The sequence below is a fragment of the Astatotilapia calliptera genome, chromosome 9 (assembly GCF_964374335.1).
Source record: "Astatotilapia calliptera chromosome 9, fAstCal68.1, whole genome shotgun sequence".
NCBI classification, from domain to species: Eukaryota; Metazoa; Chordata; class Actinopteri; order Cichliformes; family Cichlidae; genus Astatotilapia; species Astatotilapia calliptera.
In genome coordinates, this window is record NC_137430.1 from 25,682,027 (window position 1) to 25,707,821 (window position 25,795).

The following is a 25,795-nucleotide window of genomic DNA, read 5'->3' on the forward strand; positions in this document are numbered from 1 at the left end:
AAAGTTTCCAGTTAGCATCACACTTTCCTCACGTGTTTTCAGTGCAGCAGCCTTTTTCCAGCTGATTTTACCTGGAAATAGTCAGCAGACATTCACCAACTTGCTGCTGAATCTACATTTGATATCTCTAGACCTGTGTGACTGAAGACTAAAGCTACGTCCACACATACCCGGGTATTTTTGAAAACGCAGATTTTTCTCTGCGTTTGCATCTTTCGTCCACACGTAAACGACGTTTTCGGTCACTGAAAATGGAGATTTCTAAAAACGCCTGCCAGGGTGGAGACTTTCAAAAACTCAGTTTTTGCATTTACGTGTGGACGAGAAAAATGGTGAAAACGCAGCGTCAAAGGTGTGCGCCACGTTATTGTTTCAGTGAAATGAATTTCTACAATACTGTTACTGTTAATTGTACTCTCTGCAGTGTTTAAATGCTTACATATACACACACAGTTACTGTCCCTCCACACATATGACTCGGTTCTGCTTCTATGCCCCATCTTTGTTTACTTTTTCCCACCGAGGCTTCTAGACTTCTGATTGGCCAACATTTCTGCACGGTTAGGAATATATCTCCACCTGTTGCTTTGGCATGTTCCTAGCAGCGTTTTTCTTCATTTCTGCGTTTACGTGTGGACGGGATTCTTTTTTAAAACGAAAATGAAAAATCTCAGTTTTCAAGAATACCCGTGTACGTGTGGACGTAGCCTAAGAACCATAGATGTAGAAAGTAAGCACCAGCACAACAACACAGAGAACATTAACTGAGACTCAGAAATCATCAGAAACAAGAATGAAGACAGAAGAAACCATCTGTCTATGACTATATCTTTTTTTGTTTGTTTGCTTGTTTGTTTAACACACTTGTTTAATATGAATAAAACCAGACACAGTTTTCTAAAAAATCTTAATCATTACCAAAAAAAAACTGTTTATGTAAGATGATCCAGGTTTGACTTGGTGTCGACCACAGGAAACTGTGAAGGGCATTAAAAAAACAGTGTATACAGTAACTGCCAAAACGACATTAAAAAAATATCGCAGCTGTCAATCTCAATAGTCATCTTCCTGCTCAGCTATACTCTCTGCTTGTTTTTTTTTTTTTTTGGGGGGGGGGTCCTTGTTCTCTACACCTACATCCATCAATGTACCTGCCATCACTGACAGGATGCAGTATGCTAAAAGACTTCTCACTACATCTGGCCCGTCTTCCTCTGCTTAATTAATTCAGATGGCGTCACTGATAAAGTAACCGAGTCTGCAGCATCACTTTCTTTATCTGTACCAACTGCTCCACTCCTTGTCTCCATATCTTAAGGAATTTAATCACAGTTTACGATAGAATGTGAATTTAAATGATGCTTTGAAATCTGATATGGTTAATGTAATAAGGTTTAATCCTCTTTGGACAACAAACATGCACATTTGCAACATATTTTTGGGACAATCCATCTGATGGGTTGAAATATCTCAGTATGGATAAAAGGAAGCCAACTGATGGTGACCTCCAGAGATTACCAGCCTCCACGTTAGCGATGCAGAAGAAGACTGACTTTGAAAAGTTACAATGTGACGTGTTTGCATTTAGTATGGGGTCATGCTTTTAATGTTAATACAACCAAAACAGTTGCATTATTGAGACTTCAGTGAAGGTGTGTAACTATTTTCTTCTTCGCTTACTCACAGGTAACACTGCAATACAGAGAATATTTGAACTAGTGATTATTGCATACAGTTACACTTAAATTGAGTCTCTGCTCCAAACAACTAGTAAAAAAAAGTTCCTTATGCTTGCAGGCATGGAAAAGACCCAGAGAAGCACGGTACATGAACCAGCAAATGGTGTGGCAAATTAAATTCTTGTGCAAACAACATCAACACAGACAATACCCACAGGGCTAATAGAAACGAACAGTTCCCACAGTTAATGTGAAGACATATGATGCACAGCCGAAGACTGAGGCAACCCTAATTCTTAGACTCACTGTGCATGTAGCTGTCACAGATTAACGTGAAGGACATACATCACAACGAAGGCAATGACAAACAGGCATCCATGCAGAAAGAGAACAAGGAGAATTAAGGGAGCCATTGTTTGTGTATAAACAGACAAGCAGAATATTTACAGCAGTGATTTGGAAATAGTTTTATCAATTAATTTATATTATTTTTTCATCCATCCATTCGCTTCCGCTTATCCTTTCCAGGGTTGCGGGGGGCGCTGGAGCCTATCCCAGCTGTCATAGGGCGAGAGGCAGGGTACACCCTGGACAGATCGCCAGTCTGTCGCAGGGCCAACACACAAGGACAGACAACCATTCACACCTAGTGGCAATTTGTATTATCCAATTAACCTATCCCCACAAGCTGCATGTCTTTGGACGGTGGGAGGAAGCCGGAGTACCCGGAGAGAACCCACGCAAACACGGGGAGAACATGCAAACTCCACACAGAAAGACCCGTCCTGATGGTGGAATTGAACTCAGGACCTTCTTGCTGTGAGGCAACAGTGCTAACCACCGTGCCACCGTGCTGCTTTTTTCAAATGAATTTATTTCAACTATTTGACGGGTTAGGCTCAATCACTCAACATGATCTTCACTTAGTTTTATATTTGTGAAAGACATTTTCAGATGATTATTGTAAATATTTCCCATTTTTCCTTCAATCATCACAGATTATGACCCTAAACCCAACACTAATGCTATACAGAAGACACAAAAATGCCCATTCTGACATGCTTCAAAAGCTATATGTTTGGTACTTTTTGATGTTCTCTAAAGTTAGTGTTGGGGTTACCACTGACAGCTTAAACACATTTTGCCTTTTTAAGTTTGTTGCAAACTGATTTTGCATTACTCTGTTAAATCCTTCACCGATTTCTGGTTGAAGTGTAGAAGATTTTAGCCTAAACTCTGAACCTCAGAGATGGTTTTATTAATTTCATCAGCACATATAAACTACTAGGTACAAATCTTTATAGGTTATGAGATCCTAATAACAAATTTTGAGATCTGTGTTTATATCACAAACTAACACAAAGAAAACTATCTGTCCTTTTAGCAGTACAGCTGAATCAATGTGTCCTCTGCTGCCTGCAGTAAATAATGCAGGATTATCCATGATGGATTACAGTTTGTTCAGTGACCTTTCTTCCACAGCTGTAAAAATGTCCAATTTTCAGCCAGTCACAGAAACAGCCTTCCAAATACGCTTATTCAGCCTGGTGGTGTTAATCGCTCTGATGTCTGTGTAGGTTCTCAGTCATCCAGGAAAAAAGAAGGCAACTGGACTTCTTTAAGTTTGTGAATACATTTCACTTGGCATCCAAGAGGCTTCTCCAGAGTCCCAGGTATTAGACACCTGGAACTACTCACCAACTTAAAGAAGTCCTCCGGTCGCTTTCTTTTTTCAGATTTCAAGCTGCTAGCTAAAATGCTGCTCTCCCTGCAGACCACAGCTAAGTGCACTACTTCATTTTGCTGCACACATTGAAGGATCAGCTTCCTTAGGAAACAGAGCTCTTGCTCTTGCTCTTGCACTTTTATGCTACAGCCTACTGTTGAAATGGACAGCCAGGTACACGTACCCCTCTACCACATAAACATCCCATCCTAGGACAGACACAGACTGTAGCTGTCTTTTTCCTTCTGAAGTTGATCACCGTTTCTCTGGTCTTATTCAGGTTCAGAAGCAGATTCCTCTCACACCACTCCACAAATCCACTAGTGTTTTGTACTCCTACTGCCCATTCAACCACTGTAAAATCAGATTATTTCTATATGTGGCATGGTGAGCAGGAATGGAGGAATGGAGACAGCACAACCCCCTGTGCAGCTCTGCGCAGTCTGACATGCTGCAGCTTGTTTGTCGGGTAGTCAATAATCAATTTTTGCAGCATGTCATAAAGATGACACAACAGTAGGACAGTGGGAGCACTGTTTGTTCACAATAGGAGGGCCCTGTGTTCAAATTCACCAGCCAGCTGTGTGGACTTGTGCCTGCATGGGTTCTGCAGCCTCGTCTCACAGTCCAAAGACAGGCATGCTGGGTTAAATATCCCTAGATGTGAATGTGAATGGGCATCTATGCCTCTGTGTTTGCCCTGCAACAGTGGTGAGCTGTTCAGGGTGTACCTCACATTTTGCCCAGTTTGATTGCCCAGTGAGATTGCTATTAAACATGAAGGAGGAGGTGGGACCTCAATATCACATCTCCACCCCCATCTGCTTTACAGAATATCCTTACAAATGAGCAGGGAGCCCACTGGCTCCACTTCTGTTAAGTTTTATCCAAAGATTCTATGTTATGCACCCACCATCATATGGTCCATATGGTTTAGTAACTCATCTCTGACCTTGAGTATGTAACTCATCCCATCTCTCCACCTAAAGAACAACTTACTTTGGAGCTGCTTCTGTGTAAATTGTTAAAATCATAATATTATAATGTTTAACCTAATTAATGACCCTAATAGAACGACATATTACAGACAGGCACCATCAGCCTGAAAAGAAGAATGTATTTATATTCATGAATAAAAAGAAGTTAACATGTGTCACCATCAGAGATTGGCAGTAACGCGTTACTTGTAACGCGTTACTGTAATCCGATTACTTTTTTCAAGTAACGAGTAAAGTAAGGGATTACTATTCCAAAAACGGTAATTAGATTACCGTTACTTTCCCGTAGGAACGCTGCGTTACTGCGTTACTAAAACCGTGATTTTTTGCGAGAATGTCTCATGACAGTGACGTAAGCAAGTGCAACGTTCATGACTACAGCTGTGTGCAGATCAACAACGGACAATATATCGAGTGCAGGAGAGAGTATGAGCATGCAGCATTTAAAGCGTGGAAGTACTGACCTTACTTTGAGTTTGATTCCATAAAAAGTGACAAAAACATTAGTGTCCGTTGTGCGTGGGAAGAAAACTTCTTTTTACAGCGAAAAAAACCCCTAAACTTCCAAGCAAGCACCAAGTGCGCTACAACGTAATGGGAAATTCACAGAGAAACTCGCGGAGTCTTCCACTGACCGCTGCGGCACACCTGCACCAGGGTAAACCTCCGCCTACCCAACTCCTGCTTTACAGGTGAAAATAGAGCAAAAGGACCGCTAGTCTTTGACTTTATTTATTTTCTGCTGTGTTTTACTTGCATCTGTTTGAAAGAGTGAGTGTAAACACACAAAAAAAATTATTTTATGTGCTGGAGTGTGCAGAAAATAGGTTTAAATATTAAACAAATTTCTTCCAGTCAGAGAATGTTGCATATAATTAAATTTTTGCTTGATGCATAAAGTTAAAAGATTAAAACGAATAAAATAAGTTTTAAAAAGGGACTTTTCCATTTGATTACATTTTGTATGATGGATTGTGCAGAAAAAGTAGAATTGGGCTATATCACCTTTTCAGGTTGTAAATTGTGTTTTTAAAAAGTAACTAAGTAACTAAGTAATTAATTACTTTTAAAAATAAGTAATCAGTAAAGTAACAGGATTACGTTTTGGGGGAAGTAATCAGTAATTAGTTACTGATTACTTTTTTCAAGTAACTTGACCAACACTGGTCACCATATTACATGCAATGAAATAAAAGTAAAAGAAACATTGGCAAATCAGCGTTCCTTCTCTTGTACATTTTTCATAACATTCACATGTTTTTTGTTTGTTTCTTATTTGGGCTTTTCCATAAAGAGTTTTCGGCGCTACAGTTAGCCGGCGCTGAGCGTGAAAGCCTGTATCCTCGAGGTTTAATGAAGTGCCTCAGCAGTGTGTAATGGAGACAGTTGCCTATAATCTTGTCATTAACACCACGCTGCAGACTGAAGCTCTGTGCTGCTCTTCATTTTTCTTACCAAACTACCATTTTCAGCTTTCTAATGTGAAAATCAGTCAAAGTCAGGCTTTAAAATATTGAATGTTACTGTTACTAGTTATTGATATTCACTGACCAATCACAATATTTACCTGATTGTTGTTGTTTTTTTATTACATGAAGATCTTGAATGACCATTTGTCATCTGTTTCTGTGCTAAGTATAGTACGATTGTATGTGGCAGGTAATGGAGTATTTTGCTTTACAGTCCACTGATTCGTGCTCTTACATTTTAAAGTTATATGGATTTTACATATGAGTAATAATGTCACACTGATGATGTAGCTAATGCTACTAGCTGGTAAAAACACTGTGCAAGGCAGACTTAATCTCATTATTGTTGGAATGATTGAGGCATTTTTTATCTTTGCATATATATCTTGCCCTTATGTCTGATTAAAATGATGTATTTTCATAAATACAGCAGTATGTGGTAAGCAAGATAATGCAGAAGTTATATTTAAGTTTAAATTAGCAGAAATTCCATTATTTTAAATAATGGAAATCCCTATGGCCCAGAAGCTTACTTTTCTCCACTCTTAGATCCTTATGGTGTCAAAAAGCCAAGAACTATTTAATATGGGCATAAGGCAGAATGCTAAAAAAAGAATGAAGCTGGAAATAAGCAACAAAATCCTAGTTTAATCCATAGAGCAAAGCACTTTAAACCAGGAGAGGAGGGAAATAGAAAGATTACACCTGAAGGGAATAATAATATTCTAAATCCTAAAGTGTGAAATTTATCTTCAGCTTTTTCCTCCAAGTTATAGTCCTGTGGTTTGTGTTTGTATTATGTGAAGTTAAACTCATTTTGAAAATAAATAAATAAACTACATCAAAATAAATTATTAGAAAATGTTTAAACAACAAACCAGAAGCACTCTGAGAGCATAAACCTCCTCCAAAGTTCACTCTCTAGGTAGTATTTAATTTTAAGGAAAAATTATTAGAATTTGACCTCCTTCAAGGTCATAAATACAGAAGTCAAATGTGAGATGATATCTTAAATATCTATGCTGTACTTTCTATATGTTGACAATACACAACACACAAAATGCTTGAACTAGAGGAACTCCAAACCTCTGATTGGTAGTGTAAATAAAACCATTAATATTTAAAACAGAACTGAGCACACAACCTAGTTTCAGACATAACCGGAGCCGTTACAACAGTTCACCGGCTCAGCAGCAATATGAAGACACAATTTATGACTGTCATCCAGAATTCAGGTCATGATTTCCCATTTTTCTCTGTCTGCTCTTTCTTGCTTCGAGGTATCAATTATGCTCTGGCACATATGATGTGGCTTCAGAGGCTTTTAAAAGAAAACTCACAGCTGCAGTTTGACCCGAGCCTCCCCGACCGGCAGCGAAGGCGTAAAGTTAAAGACAAGAGAAGAAAACGATGTTGGCAGCTTTAATGGACGGTTGTTGAAAAGTCAAACCTGATCGGTGGTTCAAATTTCTCAGCTTTCAAGCTCAAGTCTTTGAAATGTTTGTACTCATGTTACCCGCTCTCTTGTCGGCTTTGCAGCCCCGGGCTATACAGTAAAGAGAGGCTTATGATACACTCGTGATTCGATTGAAGTCGTAGATAAGGGGCCGCTCTTGTGCTCTACATATAAATCACATAATGTATAGATGACCTTGTGGTGTCTCATCTCAAATCTGGGTCATTTCCACACAACTGTCTTGACAGTCACATCTCATGACAGAATTAGTGTTCTGTTTTTCCCGAAAGGCTCATTTTCTCACTTTGGAACAAACGCTCTCATAACATTTATATTGCAGATTCGCACCTGTCTGATGGCGTGCAGCAGCTTGCCGTAGGAGTAGAGGATGACGCCGAACGGCAGAACGAGGCAGAAGGTGAACAGGCAGATGATGTAGGAGATATTGTTTGGCGTACGTGTCCTCCAGTCAACCGAGCAGGTGGTGCCGGGACCCTCGGGACCATATCTGCTCCAGCCCAGCAGCGGAGGCACGGTCCAGGCCACGGAGTAAAGCCAGGAGAAGCAGATCCCTGCCAGGGTTGGGCGGAAGTCTCTACCGTCTGCAATAGTCTGCGCCATCATGGTGCAGTAGCGCTCGTAGGACAAAACAGCCAATGAGATGAGGGAAACAATACCTGAGGAGGGAGAAGTTCAGAACAAGTGGTCAGACCCAGATATCAAGCAAATTTTGGGCTTTTGGGAGTCAGTGAGCAGAGGAGAATGAAAAAGCTTTCTTCAGAACTGGAGCAACTGCGTTCTGTTTCCCTCAGAGTTATTGATTGATACATTTAGATACGAAGTCATGTCAATTTTCCGCTCGCTTTGATCATCTTAATAGCGTTTAACTTTGCATTGCTGGGGCACAAACAGAGGAGAATGAACTTCATTAGCTGGCATTTGCTTTGAAAGCTTTACAGTAACTGTGATGGCAAAGGCCTGCTAGATTAATTTCAATTTGTACATCTTGGAGCGCACTAAGGTTTGAGCTTTTTGTTCATCCACACGTGTTTACTTCAGGCATTATCATATGTCAACCGAATCAGAATGTTTTTGTCTCTTTGCTTATGTACTTCTTTCCACTACAGGGCCTTCAGCCTGCTCCACTCTGGGTGTAGTGGGAGGATCACACATACAACGCATTCACTGTTATTTGACTTTCTACATTCATTCATATTTATGAATTCCCATGCCTCGTAATCCCAGGTTTAACCCTCAAACAAGTCTTTGAAATGGTATGAAAGGTAAAGATAGGTGGCCATGTTTAAATTAAACTGATTGTTTCTGCCTTTGTTTTCCTGTGAGAAAATCTTGTTTCAATGACTGCTTCTTGATAAAGCGGCAACCTATAATCTATCCATTCTGCACAGCCATGTTTTGAGCAGGTGCAATCAGACATACCCCCGTTCAGTGAGTGCTTCTGTATCACTTTTAGCATTTGGCAATCATTTGTACCTACAAAAACACGGGTTACAAAGAATCCAAATAGCAGTATTCAACACATGCTCACATTTCTTTTGGTTAACTAGAGTTTGCATACTGTTTTTTTCCCTCTTTTTCAGTTCAATGTTTTGATTTTGTGCTACTGGCAGTAAGTAAAAAACTACTGAACACTGACTATTCGAACTGCAGGTAGTCATTTCCATTCAAGCTCAATCTGAAGATTGGTTTCATGATAACCAGAAAACACTAAAAAACTAAAAGGACTTTTGAAGAACTTTTTCTTCACAGAGGAGAATGTCTTAGTTAATTGACAAACAACACTGGAAACACGCATTGCATCACAATTTAACAAAACCTCAAAAGATCTTTAAATGCTTCTTTTTTCTGACCAACACAATAAAATCAAATCATAGTCAATATATTCTTTGGTTAAGAAAAGAAAGCAAATTAGCCTAAACAACTGATAGATTATTTATTGACAGTTTTAATCATTGTCAACCGAGTAGCTCTAATTCATTTGGGAAACTTTCAGTTAACTGAAAATGGAGTTTATTCAACAGCAGAAGTTGTGTCGTGGACTGATACAAACCCTGAGTCGTTGTATCCTCTAGTAGTTTAAAATATCATCACAACCTGTTCACACCAAAAAATGAAAAAAAGAAACACCACTTACAGAAACACTGATTTGCAGACAGCACAGCCATGTGCTGTCTTTCCTCTGTGTTAACTGCAGATTGATGAAAGAAAATTGTTGCTGAAGTGAGTTAAGTCTTAAATCAGAGCTAATCAACACATACAGGCGAAAGTACTGGTGCAGAGGCACTTTACCTCCATTATGCTGAGTCTGCTTGGGAAAGAGACTTTGATTACAGGCAATCAGAGTGCCTTAATGCATAATGAAGCCTTCTGATTGGCTGAAACCATGCCATGTTGGCGTGGACAGCACACCGGGGCTGGGCGCATGATGTGTTGAGAGGAATAGCAAAGGGTGAGTGTCTTGAAAATAATGGAAATGATTTGGTGCTGGCATGTCTTGTGAAAGATGTGTGTGTGTGCGTGTGTGTGTGTGTGTGTGTGTGTGTGTGTGTGTGTGTGTGTGTGTGTGTGTTTTCAGGTGGCTGAAGAGGGAGTGAGAGCTCTCACTTTTCATTACTGGCTAGATAAAGCATGGACACTTCAGATGTGTAGTTTTCCAGGTCAGACAGAAACTTCATTACACTCTGTACTAAGACAAAAACAAAAAAATATCAGTTTAAAGTTCTTGATAAAAGCCAACACACTAAAAAAAAAATGAAAACAAATATTTTAATTGCCATATATTTAAAGTCGCCACTAGGGGTCTCCAAAGTCAGTTCTTTGGCCAGGTTGGCTTTGCATTTCTTTAATGTTTTTACCCTAAAAATGTATTTTTTCAGAGTGCAGCAGTAGTGTTTTATAAAAATGATCTAAACAGCTTGTGTGAGTTTGTGGTACTGTGTACCACGTTCAGGGAAGCAATCTGCTGATACATTGCAAAGAATGGTTAATGTTACACTTTGTCAGTCTGCCCCAGAGCAGCTGTAGCTACAACTGTAGTTTGCCTCCACCAGTGTGTGAATGTGAGAGTGAATGAATAGTGGAATTGTAAAGCGCTTTGAGGGCCCCGAAAAGTGCTATATAAATGCAATCCATTATTATTAATATTATTATTTGTGGATTTTGTGCTCACTCCTCATTTTAAAAGGATCGCCTCCAACAGTGTGCAGCTACTGATTGTGAACACAGCTGCAGCTGCTTCACCCAGCAGCTGATGTGGTGGCATCCACGGACACATCCAGCTGTTACTGTCTGAACCTGTGTGCTTCATTATGTTGCCGACATACAGTAGCTTCAACACAATAAACCATCTCCGCATACATACAGAGTCAGACTCATTAAAAAAAATAATCAGAGCAAGAATCATAACTAATAAATCTTAGTCATGGTTAAAGTCATAGTGACAGCCGTATCATCACAGCAGCAGTCTGTCTCTGTTTAGAGAGAACACTTCCCCCAATCCACTCATCCATTTTCCACCAGAGGAAGTCTCAGAAGACTTTTCCCACTCTGTCCCCACCATTCTAGCCTAGAGACAAACCCTCCATGGCATGTTCTGCATCTGCCCTGGGGTTTCATCCCAGTTGGAAAATTCCTACATAACTGACCTAGAAGCTCTTCCACTTTTCCTTCTCAAGGCAATGGCTGAGACTCCTACACACAAAATAAGAGAAAGGCACACCATAGAAAAGACACAAATTGGCGAACAAAGTGTTGGAAGCAGTGCAAAGAACCTGGTCTGAGTATAGAGTCTGTATGTGTGTGGCCTGAGTGATGAGGGGTGCTCACACCGTGGCTCAGATTGGTGAGGTGAGTAGGGAGGGGAGGGGGGTGGGGGATAGTGTTTGTTGGCACTCTGAATGGCTCAGGGGAAGAAGCTGTTTGTGAGATAATAATATTGTATTGCTGATTACGTTTAACCATTAGTGTCAACATTAACCTGCACTAAAGGAGCCATACAGATAAAGATTATTTTTGAATAACAATAAAATTGGACAAGGAAAAACAATAATAATTTTTTCTTTACCTCCCTCTGTGTTTTTTTTTTTCTTAATGAAAAAGACTTCCATCCATCAGTTTTCTTAACTGCTTATCCAGTTCACAGTCGCAGGGAGAAAAGGCTTACATCCTTTAATACAACAGCCCCCAAAGGACAAAGTACAAACAAGGCTGATAGCAAAACATTTAAGAGTGAAATTCTGCAGTTCGGTAAACTCAACATCCACAAATTAAAACAACAACAACAACAACAACAAAAACCCAGCATCTCATTAGGCATAAGGTTGACTCCTGAGCCAGGCCTATTCTCATCTCTTTGAGTTCTTAGGTAATTTACAATTGACTCCAGTGTCCAACATCTGATTAAAAAATGTAATTAAATGAAATTAATAAATGAAGCTTGTAATATTCTTAAATGTACAGTTATGTGAACTCTAGCCCATATTTTCTTTCTGTATGACTTTTTTCACATTTCTCTTAAGGTCCCACCACAGCATTTCACTATGATTGAGGAGTAGACTTTGACTGTTTCATTGCAACACCTTCTTTTCTTTTTAAGTCATTCTGTTGTAGATTTGTTGCTGTGCTCAGGATCATTGTTCTGATGCATGGGCCAGGCTTTAGCTGTCAGGCAGATGGCCTCTAGAACACTTTGGCATACAGAGGACTTAATGGTCAACTCAGTGACTGCAAATTGCCCAGGTTCTATGGCTGCAAAGCGACCCCAACATCCCTCCACCACCACACTATATTTGTGCTGACATGCTGAGTTTGGCTTACTCCAAAAGTGAGGCTGTGCATGATGGACAAGCATCTCCACTTTGGGCTTGTCTTTCCAAAGGAGATACAGAAGATACAGAAATCTTTGTTTGGATGCAACTTTGAAAACCTAAGCTGTGCTTTCAACCTCTTCTAAGAGAGAAGAGGCTTTCTGCTGGCAACACTGTCCACGTGTCATTTGCCAAAGAAACAAGGGGGACAAGCTGAAAGAACCACTGACATCTATCCATCCAAAAGGGTCACCTGTTAAATCTAATACTTGCGCCACACTCATCTTATTGGTTACTTCCCTCCCCCCCACCCCTAAAACACTTCTAAATACTCTCTGTAGTGTGATTTCTTTCATATTTTATATAATTATTCAATCTATTTGCACAGTAAAAGTATAGCATTGATCTTACTGTTGTTTTAGGAAGCAATATAAAAGCTCATGAAAAGGACAAGAAAACCAAATGAGTATTGTGGAAAGAAATTAATTGCATAATCTCCGGTAAACAATACACTCTGGTAAATATATAGTGGATTCTCTTCATATGAATGGTCTGCCACCTCAGCAACTGGGCAACTTCTAAAGGCAACAAATCTTCCATTCATTTCCTATATTGACTGCACAGTCTGCACTTGGAGCCTGGTTAGGATATCAACCCCTAAAAGTTGGCTTTGATTCAAACTTGGCCCACTCTGATTCTGCAACATGCATTTTAATGGGATTTTCACCTGAGGCCCGATTCTTCCCCATCCAACTCCATACTAGTGTGGAATAGATTTATGGTAAAATGAATGACCCCACGTTCCAAGCCTGAGTCAGCACAGGAGCTAATCATCTTTCATTGTCTTTTTTCTTCTCATTCTTTTCCTTTGTCTCACTCTCTCTTTCTCCTTCTTCATCTCACTCCTGCTGTCTCTTTCCATCCATCTTCCTCGTACACTCCAGCTGACATAATTTTTTTTCTTCATTTCTCTGCATTACCCATCACTGCCACCTCAGCACAACATGCAGCACTATGTTTACTGTATGCAATTCCTTCAGTATTATGTAAATACCTAACCTGGTTTCTCTGATCAGGTTAGGAGATTCTATGAGTCTGATTTCTGCCACCACATTTCTGAGAGCAAATGTCATGTCATCTGCAAACTTTAAACAGGGGACGTATTGTAAAATTGTAATATAAGCACTATTAGATTAAAAGAATAGGGAAAAGAAAAGAAGAGAAAAGTTTCCACAGATATAACAAATCCATTAGACCACTAAATGTTTTACCTCTGAAGTGGAGACTTTTCTATATGTGAGAGTAATCTAAAAACTCAGGCTTCAAACTCAGTTTCAGACTGTTTTTTCTATTCTTGGCTCTGTGATGATATTAAGAGTGGATTTAGCTGGAAATGATTGTAACAGGTCCACTAAGTATGACTCAAGCTGGCAACTACAATATTAATTGCTAATGACTCCTGTAAGTTCAGCTTTTGTGGGTCGGGCTTATTCCAGTGCATTCGTGAAATCTTTGGTGTGCCGTTGCCTTGAGCACCTCCAGGTGGTCCTGAGCAGTTTTTGTGTTGTTGTAGTTTGTCCCACTGAACAGTTGGGGGCAGCCACTGCTGTCTACAGCCCAACTGATTCATCCGCATATTGATTTAGCTGATATTAGCTATTTGGCATCAGCATTTATAAACGCTAATAAGAGAAAATTGAAAAAGTAAATTAGAGAAACACCCTTCAACCCCTTCAATGATGTTGCATCATTTGTCCACCAGAGGGCAGTCTCTGTTGCATACACAAATAGCTTTCCCTCAAATTTGTGTATGTTTTGTGTCAAAGACAAAAAATTGAACATATATCTAAATATCTGATTTTGAAATCACCAAATATCTGTATCTGTCTTAAAGACTGTATAACATTGAGGCTCTCTCAATGAGTGATAAGTGGCAAAGTCACATCCATATGAATTCTAAAACCACAGGAGTTGTTATAACAAAGTGATCAATGTCATTCACTTCATCTGTCAAATATGTTTAATCTGCAACAGAAAAAATGTTCAGTGCCAAAGTTGACACAGACTGGTGGAATATAAGTGACATTAGCACTACTTCCACATTTCTTTCAGAAAATGATTCATTCCCCCAACACAGTTAATCTGATCTGAGTATAATTTCTTGAATAACATGCACACGTTTGTGCATTAAAGCAGGTTCACAAGAGCACAAACATCCAATAAACTTACAATTAAAGCCATAGAAAGTCTTTCCCATGTCTGTTACCCAATTATACACTTCCAATAGCTTGCCCATTAATCAGTGTTGGCTTGTTCACAGAGAAACAAAACAACAACAAAAGACAGAGAAAAAGAGAAAATGGTTGTCAGTGACTTCATGAGAATGACCTTATTCCAGCAAAAGTGACCTGATGAGGCTTGATGACAAGCCTGCTAACCATCACCACTGTAGCTCTGCTGTGCGTGCATCAGAACAGACAATGTCTCATTAGCGAATTAAAAAACAGACAGAATTTCACCTCAGCTCACCCAGACAGGGGATGAAATTAGGTCTCAGCTCTGTTTTCACATCAGTCTCGACAAACTGAGTAGCTTATTTCTAGACCTATAAATTTTGCTGTATCCAGTTTAATACATATTTCTAGTAACACTCGGATAAATAAAGGTAGTTCTTATTTATTTCTTCAATTCAGTTATTTAGTTTTTTTTAGTTGGAGCTGCTTCTAATGCAGGCTGGTAAGATTTGTAGCAATTGAAGTGCACAACAGAACTCTGCCATCACTTTGTGCCACTGCATTTCAACAGTATGAAGCTTCTTACATGCAAACAAATTGCTGAAATTTGTTAAGCTGTTGCAAATATTTAATCCACTGAATACAAATAGATTTTCACCAGCAGAAACTCATTGAAAAGATTGATATGTAGTTGAAAAGTGAAAGGGAATGTATGGGCTCAAATTGTGGTCATAAATATTTTGTACTTGTAAATCAGGATTTGTATGTGTAAAAAGAATTTGTGTGTGTGTAAAAAAGATTTGTGTGTGGACTTAGCCAAAAAATACGTGCGAAACTCTGCAAGTTACAAGTACGAATTTTGACCCGACTTTTCTTCCTTTGATCTGATTGGCCAATGTCATGTCAATCACAAATTTAACTATCCAATCAGAGAACAGATGGGTTTGGCTATTGGAGGGGTGCTTTATGGTAGGGGTGCAACGATACACAAAATTCACGGTTCGGTTCGGTTCGATACTTTGGTGTCACGGTTCGATATTTTTTCGATACAAAAAATGTTCATGCATTTTTAATTTGTCATTTATTAAAATTATAAATATATATTTTAACTCAAAAGTACAGTTTTTAAATTTAACCCTAACCCTTGTGCGTGTTTTTTATTTTGACAGCGAATGCACACCTGCGGACCACTTATGTGCAGCCCTGGTTATTTAGCTCATCATATTGCAGGCACAGAAATTCTTTTGTCCATGAAACCATAAAGCTGCACTTTCTTTTTGCCTTATGATTTGTCATAACTTCTCCGTTTTGTGGTAAGCTTTTCTTTGGCTGTCACTTCTTCACCCTGACCTGTCTTATTTGGCTCAGCAGAACTGAAATGCTTTTACACACGCACTCACATAAGCTCAGCGATTCTCTGCGCGATCAACCTCTCACATGTTTAAGCTTGCTGCCTCATGTTTGCATAGTAAGCTAACGATTAATAAGACGATGTCAGAGGAATTGGTGCACAAATTATCATCACTCACAGATCAGTGCTGTCGCTCTCTATACACAGTTCGCACGATTGCAAAGTGAAAGCAAAAAAACAAGCGCAAATTCAAACGCGACTTCAATATGTCACATATTGACAGTGGCTCACCGATGCCAATGACATAATTACCCAGCTACATTTCTGAAAGAATGCAAAAGCATTGACATATATTTTTCCTACAATAGCCCGACGGGCAGGGAAGAGATAGATTTTGGTAGCCCGACTGAAAAAATCGCTAGCTCTGGGACGTCGGGCTAGCGATATTGCAAGCCCTGTGTCTGATTGAGGAATCACTCATCTTTGGAAAAGAGAGTTTATTACAGAGAAATGGCTCTTTCCAAAATAAAAGCTATACTATCCGCTTCTTCTGGGCTATATTCTCAGCAGCATAAGGAGAATCATGTGCTAACAGCTGTCTAAATGACTCGGCTAAAGTTAGTAGCATGCTTGCTTTTTTTTGTCTGCTTCCACTTGTCTTTGCACTAGGATGATGTCGGCGTAAATGTGCAGTCATATTCGTTGTGTTCCCACTAGTGCTTTCAGGTTAATCTCGTTGAAATGACCTTAACGCCACAACACGGCAAATCTCCGTTAACGAGCTACCGCCGATAGCTCCGTGCATGGGGCTAGACGGCCAACACGTTAACGAGCTAACTGCGCTAACACACTAGCTCCCACCCATGTAATTGAGCATTGCATGGCACATCCAACATACTGTTTTACTTTAGTCCATGACTCGCTTACCTTCAGGGTCATACGTCACATGAAAACCAAAATAATTCCAAACGCCAGATCTGAATGAGGGTGGGGGAGGTGCCCTGCCCTCTTCCTTCTGACGATGCTGTCTGTGTTGAGCGCTCAGTGGATCTGCGCTGGACAGTGCAGCCTAGGCGGAGTAGTCGAACGCAGATTCACTGAGCGCTCAACACAGACAGCATTGTCAGAAGGAAAATTGATAAAATAAATTACAAATGTTGTATTGTTCGATACATATGCATACCGAACCGAAAGCACTGTATCAAACGGTTCAATATCGATACGAATATCGTTGCACCCCTACTTTATGGAGCTTCAGGTCCTTGAAGGGAATAAATGCCCTTTTACATGCCAGCCCAGCGTTTTCCTTCATCACCACGAAGGAAAACAGTCTGTGGTGGTTTGGTGATTTTTGTGTCGCAGGTTTATGTGCTTAATACAGGGACTTCCACAGCCTTTTCAACAGCACTGCGAACCGCGGGGGAGGGGGGGCAGTGTTTTGGAAATGACAGTCTTCACTAGTGGGGATAGTTACAAAGCTTTCTTCGTTATGAATTAGCATACATGTTTTTATTGAACATTTGAAGAACTGGCAAAAAAAAAAAAAAAAAAAACTCTTATAGAGAACATAAAGTCAGAGATAGAAACGACAAGGAGCAGGTGCATCTAGTACAGGTAGAGCTGCTGCAAAAACCCACAGAGCTCAGCAGCCAGCACCTTTGCTTTTAGTTAGCATTAGCAGCACATCCTGCATCCGATGTGAAAGGACCTTTATGCTGCGCACTGTGACTCACAGCCATGGTCCTGGGTCTGACTTTGTGTTAAACTAATCCTAAAGTAATAATGGTATTTCTAACCACTGATATACCACAACTTTACCCTTTCAACAGCTGCTGAAAGTTATGGGACCTCGCTTCTATCGGATATTTATATAGAGATCCTCCAGCTTCAAACTGTATTACCCTTCAAGGACCTGCAGTTCAAAAAAGCGCCCCTCCGACAGCCAAACCAATCTGTTCTCTGATTGGATAGTAAAATTTGTGATTGACATGACATTGACCAATCAGATGAAAGGAGGAAAAATAGGGTCAAAATTCGTTTTTGTAACTTACAGAGTTTCACACGTATTTATTTTGGCTAAGTCCACACACAAATTCTTTTTTTCACATATAAATCCTGATTTACAAGTACAAAACCGATTTACAAGTACAAAATATTTATGACCACAATTTGAGCCTATAGGAATGCTCTGATCTTTGCAAACTCCTCAAAAAACAGAAAGTTGGAACCCACTACTGCAACACCATGACATCACAGCATGCAGACAATAAGCTCTGATCTTCAAGTTGCAGGTATAAATAAATTCACAGTGCATATGGAGCTATGAGTCTGTGTACCCAAGTAGGTGCTCTGTAAATGTGATTACTATCAAATCATAACCAAATCAAATGTCATGTTAAAGCATCCACTAATCTTTTTTTTAGATAATAATAACAAATTTATGTAAATAGATTTTTTTAACATTATTACTTTATATTTGGGATAAAACCACACATTAAAGATTAAAGATAAGTATACATGTCCACACAGTCAAACATACAATCCTACATTCATTCTTGCATGCACACTTTCACACATACAAGAACAAGAGCTAAAAGTAAAGAGCAGAACGATTAAGAAAATGAGTCAAAATGAGTTTTCAGCAGATGTTTAAAATTAAATTAAGCCAGCCTGTTCCAAAGTGTAGGAGCTCCAACTTCAAAAGCGTGGTCACCTCTTAAAATCAAAGCATGAAACAGATGATCAGATGATTGGAGAGGCCAAATGTTGGAATAAAATCTCAGCAGGCCTGGTATACATGCCTGCCGTGTAGGTCTTTACATGTTATTAATGAAACTTTAAAATTCTGAATTTCCCAGGCTTGTTAGGAGCCTAGCTGCTGAGTTTGGGCCTGTTTGACACAGGCTAGTTGATCATTGAGGTTTGTTTTTTGTGATGTTTCTTAAATGAAGGCAACAAGACTGGATTAGATATGAGATTCAAAATGCAAATACTGATGAAACATGATACCAAGGCTCTTAGCAGATGATATGATATTGCTGGAGTGGGAGCCGGTGTAATGACTGACCTCCTTAGAAAAATTGTCAGGGTCAAACACAAGTACCTCAGTTTTGCCAGAAATAAGGTCTTTCCAAGCATCTGAAAAGATTACTTTTCTGTGAAATGCAGGCAGTGATGTTTGTTGGGTTATATCTAACTATTTATTCTAAAGAGACAACACAATTCAAGTTGAAGCTCCTCCTCGAGTTCCCTTTTATTCCACCAGAAAACAGTCTAGCTTGAGCTCTGACTCCTCTTCGAGATGAAAGAAACAAATCCCACAGCATTTTATAAATAAATACCACAAGCCTCACTCAGTATGATGTGAGGTTACCGTCTGTCCATACTGGGCTGCACATTTCCTTGTTTTTCCACTTGTCTGATCAATTCAAACCAAAAAGTCATCAATCACTCCCGACTCAATTCTTTGATGTCAGGGTGCCCATCTCTGAAACATCTCTGAAGCATCTCACTCAAGGGTTTTTTTTTTGTGTGTGTAATTTTTCAGACAACCCTTTGATCCCATTACGTACAGTTTTGATCCTCTTGGTTATTGCTTGTTTATTCCACAGTTGTTCCTGAACGTGCACCAGTGGAAAAAATTATAGTCCAAACTTAAGTGCTCAGTTTTCTGGTTATAGATATATAACCAGAAAACTGGTTATATATCTATAACCTATATAGGTTACCTGCTCTGATTACCTATATAGGTATAGGTTATAGATTATAGAAGACGATGCTTGTAGCATCCAGGGCTTTATTGAGCAGCTGCTGACCAGGCCAGTAACTGTGAAGTTGAGCTGGGTCAGTGGGGAAAAGATGAGAAAACACAGGCCAGATTGAAAGTGGTTTGAGGGGGGAGAAACTATGCTGCAGGTCAGGACTCCAAAGAGAAAACGGCAGATTTAAGAGTGACAGACTCCATAAAAAAGTAATTTAATTTAAGAGATTTGACAACTGACTTCACTAAACCGTCCTGACTCCAAAGAGAAAACAATACCACCGTAGAGCACCTTATATCACACTAGACTACTCATAAAATGGCTGAGTCAAGTGCAATATTGTACTGCACCTTCCTCCAAGTGCAGACTCAGAAGGTAAAACAATATATTTAGAGGTGACAGCAACATCCTGCTGCACCTTACACTGCTTGAATTCCAAACTTCTAAGTGAGAAGAGATTTAAGAGCAACAACATCTCAGTGCACCTCCCTGAAAGTCCAGGCTCCACCATGAAAACAGCTAAATAAAGAGCAACAGCAGCGTACTTAACTTTACAGCAAGTTCAGACTCCACAGATGAAACGGCAACAGCTTACTACATCTATGTTCAAGTCAAGGTGTAAAGAGAAAACTGCCAAAATCTTCCCAAACTTCACTCCAAACTCCACAGACAAACCACATAAATTAAGGGGAACAGCACATTCTTGCAAATTCAGACTTCACAAATGAAACATCACATTTAATAGCACTCAAACTTTGCTGTCAAGACTCCTTAGAGAAAACAACTGGTTTTATAGTGACATTTTTGTTCTCTCTCTTTACAGGTGAAGACAGGTCTGTATTCAAGTCTATGGGCAGGCTGATTGTTCACTTAAAACTTGAAAGTCCCTTTAGTGCAAAAGAAGAACATCTGCATTCAGGGGAGAGAAAAAAGTCTGGCACAGCAGGATCACCTCCCAATCATCCTGGTGTTCTTCCCTGGTTTTCATCGCTCCAGTGGGTAGAAAATCAGGATTCTTTGGTTTGTGAACATGGGGCTGACATCAATCAATCAATCCCAGACAGTAATTACAGTGATTGCCCCGAAACCGAAAGGTCACTGGTTTGATCCCAGCTCTGTCAACAGTCCTGTGCGCACAAATCTGAGACAAGACCTCTGAGGATCCAGATAAGAGCCTTACAAGAGCAGATTTATTGCGTAATGCGATCAGAAATGCTTTTTCCATGTTTTATGTTTATTTTAGCGTTCATCTTTTCAACGCCAATCATCTTCTCCCTGCAAAAAAATGAAAATAAAAAATCTAGCTACAGAGTCCTCTTCACCAGATCGCATTATTTATGTCCCTGTAAGGGAAGTTTGGAAGCACACCACCATCAGATGATGCCTTCATAACAAAACTCGAATTACCTTTAATTAATATTAATCGTTTTATGAAATTACCTGGAAAATTAAGCTGTTAATCATGCCGAATTTCTGTTGCCCATTGCTGCAGTCGAGGAATGCATTGCAAGCTGCCATTTAATTTTGCCTGTGAAACAGCTTTGGATAAAAATGATGATGACATGAGATTTTCACACAGGCTAAATTTGTTGGGAAAAGACGAAAATTGTATGAAATTATAAACAGACCCGGTCTGACAGGCAACAGAATACGATGCAATAAGTATTTCGATTTTTGTTGAGGGGAAATAAAAGGAAAGCGAAGATTAGACATTAAAAGAAATTAAAAGAAATACTTCTGTTGTTTTGGCCATTCATTCTCCAATGAAACATATTAATTAAAATAATTATAAAAATAATAAATTATTAATAATGATAATAATAAATATTCTTACCCAAACATGAGTTAACGAACCCATACCAAACGCACCCAGCGCGTCCGATCAACCACCGCCCCTGGGTGCTGGCTGCGAAGCTGAACGGAGTCCCCAGCACACTAACCAGCAGGTCGCTCGCGGAGATGCTCACCAGCATGAGATTCATGGGCGTGCGCAGAGCCCGGTACCGGCAGAACAGCGTGAGCACCAGGAAGTTACTGAGAAACCCGAAAGTGCCGATGAAGCCCAGGCACACCGCCACCACAAGGTGCCCAGTCGGGCTCAGGGACGGAGGGGGCAGGGAACCGGATACCTCCTCGTACGCGTCCGTCGCCTCAGTGCTGCAGGCTACTCCCTCGGGACAGTGCGCGCAGCTCAGGCTCAAGTTGGAAATTATCATACCGGGATGAGCCGCGAAGTTTGCACCAGTCGGAAGTTTGTACCTCGGGAGGGAACCATCCGGTCTCGGTGCTTTTCACTCATCTGGAGAGGCGAAGGCGTACGGATGTCTCCACAGTCTGCGCGCATGAAGGTAAGGCAAGGGGGTAATTTCTGTAAGTAATCTACTTTCTAGTCTGAGAGAGACACTTTGCGAATGAATGAGGAGAAGAGATGCTCTGTCCCGTTAGACCCGCCCCTCCACCGTGCGCTCCGGAGAGGTGCGCTCCTTTTCAGGCGCGGCCACTTAAGTGCGCCTGAGCTTTTATCACCCACAGCGCCCTTTAACGGGCTGGGAGACAAACACCTCAAACAAGAAGCGGTGGGTGGTGTTTGTATGTGTGGATGTGTAGTGGATGTGTGTAACAGGCTCGAGCCACGGTCACACCTGCACCATCAATCAACACGTTACACAACAACATGTAGGGAAACAAACTTAAAAGCTGCGTGACGGGTGAAGGGATTCAGATTTGTCCTGATTTTTCTAACATATACGTGTAATTAAAAGGAATCACTCAGTTCTCATGTCAGGATTGAAACAGAAAATCCATAAGCTGTCTGACAAGAGATCAGTATGTTACAGCCTGAAGGGGGAAGGGCTCCATCCTCTTTTGAGCTCTCTGATCTGCTGGCTGATCACAGACTGATAACCGTGTTTGTATATTTATAATTTACATAGGGACCTATTGGTCACAGCTTGATTTCAAGGTCCAAAAGCTATGCTATGCTTTTGACAGCTAACTATCAAAAGCATGGGAATCAATGATACTGTCTCCAGCTCACAGCCTTCCTTTCTGTCAGTCAAGGGTTTCCTGTTGCTCTTGCTGTGCTTATTCTTAGATGCTGCGTCTGCTGTCTTTCCCTCTCCACTTTTGACAAACACACAAAGAGACATGGCATCATTTCAAAGGGAGTTCTTAGTAAGAGCGAACAGGAAAATGTGGCATATATGACTATTAGCAACTCGTGGTTAGAAAAATACACTAACAAGCACTTTGTTGCTATACTAATACTGGGTAGAACCTCCCTCTGCTCTCAGTCGGTCTTTGTGGATTCCCCAAAGATTTTGGGAATAAATCTTTGAGGTTCTGCTCCATGTTGACATGATTCCGTCATATACTTTCTGCAGATTTTTCAGATGTCAATCTCCCATTCGTGCGCATCTCAAAGCTGTCTGCCTGGATTGAAGGGAGGCTGCTGAAGTCTGAGGAACTTTCGTTTTTTTTTTTTAGATATTCATCATCCTGCAGGAAGTAGCCATTAAAAGGTGGTAAGTGAGTTACTCAGGAGCTCAAAGTGTGCCAAGAAAGCTGAATTCACTGTTCTGGTCTCATTTATGTTTTTTCCTTTGGCTTTTACTTATTTTGCTTTTGTGGTTTGGTTTTTCCGCCCATTTTCCTGTGACTTATACTTTTCTCTGTGGCACCCCCTGTTTGTCTTTGAGTTTCTTTCAGTCTACCTCATCCTCATTAGTTTTATCTGTGTTCAAATATCTGTGCATTTATCATCCCCCTCTTCTGCTTGTTTTTTTTTCTTTCTTGGTCTTGTGTTTTATTAGTTCCCCCCTTCTGAGGTTTGTGTTTTCCAAGACTTTTTATGTAAGTTCAGTGAGCTTTGTATTAACCCATAAGAACACAGACCCATTTCTCCTCAAAGGTTGTGAGTGAAATGTAGACATGCCAATAGGGTCTGAAAATGGCTACCTGCCACAATGGGACAGCTTGTTTCATTTTCCCAGTACGGATGGTTTCTTGGCATTTGGCACAGACCCATGCACAGACAGAGGCCAGTCAACATGTTGCTGTGACTTTCATAGATTGTACAAACGTGTCTGTTTCTTCAGTAACACAAAGATGTCTGCTGTTTTGACCTTTGTGAACACTCCAGGGGAGTATGGACATCATCTGAAGGTGTGAAACTCAATTCTTTGAATTTAAGCACTCAGGGGTCTCAGAAGAGGAATTTCTCCAAGAAAATAGTTTTCTGTATATTTTTTTCTTGGAATCTTAAGTTTTGCTGCCCAGGATACTTCATCACAATCGATAAACACTATCCATCAATTATCTCCCGCCTATCAAATTCAAGGTAGCAGGGTTGACTTGAGCAGGTCGCCAAACTATCGCAAGACTAACACAACAGTTCACACTCACCAATTTAAAATAGCTAACTAATCTAACTCGACACGCCTTTGGAACTTAAGTCAGGAGTTCGACTGTATCCGGTAAGGCTAGACCCCCATGCTAACTTTAGATATGAGGGAGAGAGAGAAAACTGAAGCCGTATAGACTCAGACGTCGCCTGGATTAATATGGTCCGTGTTAGGTGTTGAGGAACCAGGACACAGTGATGAGAAGTGGGCTCCTGGCACAAGTGGGCAAGAGATGAGAACAGGGCGCTGTTGGAATGCTACTATGCAAGTATCCCCAGCGGAAGGAGTTACATGAATAGGATACGGAGAAGGAGTACGGAAAAGGAATACGGGAAGCTTGGGCTCAGAGAAGAGCTCCCTTTAAGGCTGGGAAATATCGTGATAATAGTTACCGACTAGTCTAGAAACTCATCATATCTCAAAAATAAACCTTTTTTTTTAATGATCCTTTTTGTTTAACTGACTCTGAGTTCCTGATCAGAGTTTGCCACTTGTGTACATGATCTCTGTCCAGAAGCTTTGTGATGATGGAACAACAGCCAGTGAAGGAATCAAGATCTACACATGTATTCTGACTCTGTGTGTGTGTGTGTGTGTGTGTGTGTGTGTGTGTGTGTGTGTGTGTGTGTGTGTGTGTGTGTGTGTGTGTGTGTGGTTTGATTGTTGCTTTGGGTTCATAGTTGATCACCTGTGCACACTGAGACACAGCAATCTGTTTCTTTTGACCTCTGCGTGTTTGTACCTCTGATTCTAATAAGGTGAGTCCGAGGAGAGATTGGATTTGGCTGTATGCTACCAACCCAGTCAGAGGTTAGAAAAGGGTGCTTGTACTTTCTGTGCTGCTTTTTCCATTTGGAAAACAATTTTTTTACTTTTGACTGGGTGGGCAAGACGACAGGTCATTTGGCTGAGCCCACCCCTACCTGTAATTAGATACCAGAAAAGGATGTTTGATACTGATACTGGTATATTGGCATCACGTACCCCAGAATGACGAGAGTGGCATAAATAGACCAGAATAGGGGTGCACTACTCAAAGACACCTGGCTTCAATTAAGCCACTGAAGCAGAGGCAATTATGTGAACCCCCCCCCCCCCCACACACACACACACACACGCAGAATCTCTCCAAAAGCAGTGCCCATTAACTATAAGGCAAGTCAGTGTAAAAATGATGCATCTCTACCTTTCTACTTGTCATGGACCGACTCATTAGACATAAAAAAATGACAGGAGAGGCGTGGATTTGCAAGTAAAGTAGATAACTTTATCTAAAAAAACACACACAATGAGTCAGTCTTATCAGTTGGGCCAAACCTAATCAACAAGCCAACCAACGATGGTGCAGGGAGAATGGACAGGTGCTCCAAGGTGCACTGATGCACTCCACCTGAAGGGACCTGCACAGAAACAAAGAGACAGGGCAGAATACACTGGGGCATCACACCTGGTGAGAACAACAATACTTATATTTGAAAAACACTTTATCTTAAGTGACAAACTTATTTATAGTTACAGGGTACGCCTCAGTTTCCATCTCATTTCACAAAAGCTGACATCATGTAGCGATACTAGAATTATTTGCACATCAAGATGGTAATCAGTATCAAGACTTTCATGCATTTACACAAGATACTAATAATGTTGTTTTTTCCTGGTAAGGACTGTCATAAAAAAGACTCTTCTACTTATTATGCAGGGAACGGGTGCTGTTGCTCCCCCGCTCTCTCATGTCTTTGTCTCTTTCACTCTTCCTTTGATTTCTAAGGTAACCTTGCCAACAGGTGCTCTTCAGTAGGAAAATGAATTATTAATTAGACAAAATTTGATAATTTAATGAAATTTGCTTCATATAAAAATCATCAAAACTTAAATACAGGACCTGTTCCCAG

General features: G+C 40.3%; 1 protein-coding gene across 1 annotated transcript in view; it reads right to left on the reverse strand.

The window, feature by feature from the left end:
* Positions 1-22,006, reverse strand: part of tmtopsb (teleost multiple tissue opsin b) — a 48,244-nt gene extending 26,238 nt beyond the window's left edge. Inside the window, exons 1-2 of the mRNA XM_026180818.2 lie at positions 21,335-22,006; positions 7,677-8,005 (exon numbers count right to left, since the gene is read on the reverse strand). Coding sequence (XP_026036603.2) covers positions 7,677-8,005; positions 21,335-21,716 — 711 coding nt within the window. The 5' untranslated portion in view covers positions 21,717-22,006. The remainder of the gene's footprint in view (positions 1-7,676; positions 8,006-21,334) is intronic.
* Positions 22,007-25,795: the final 3,789 nt, after the last annotated feature.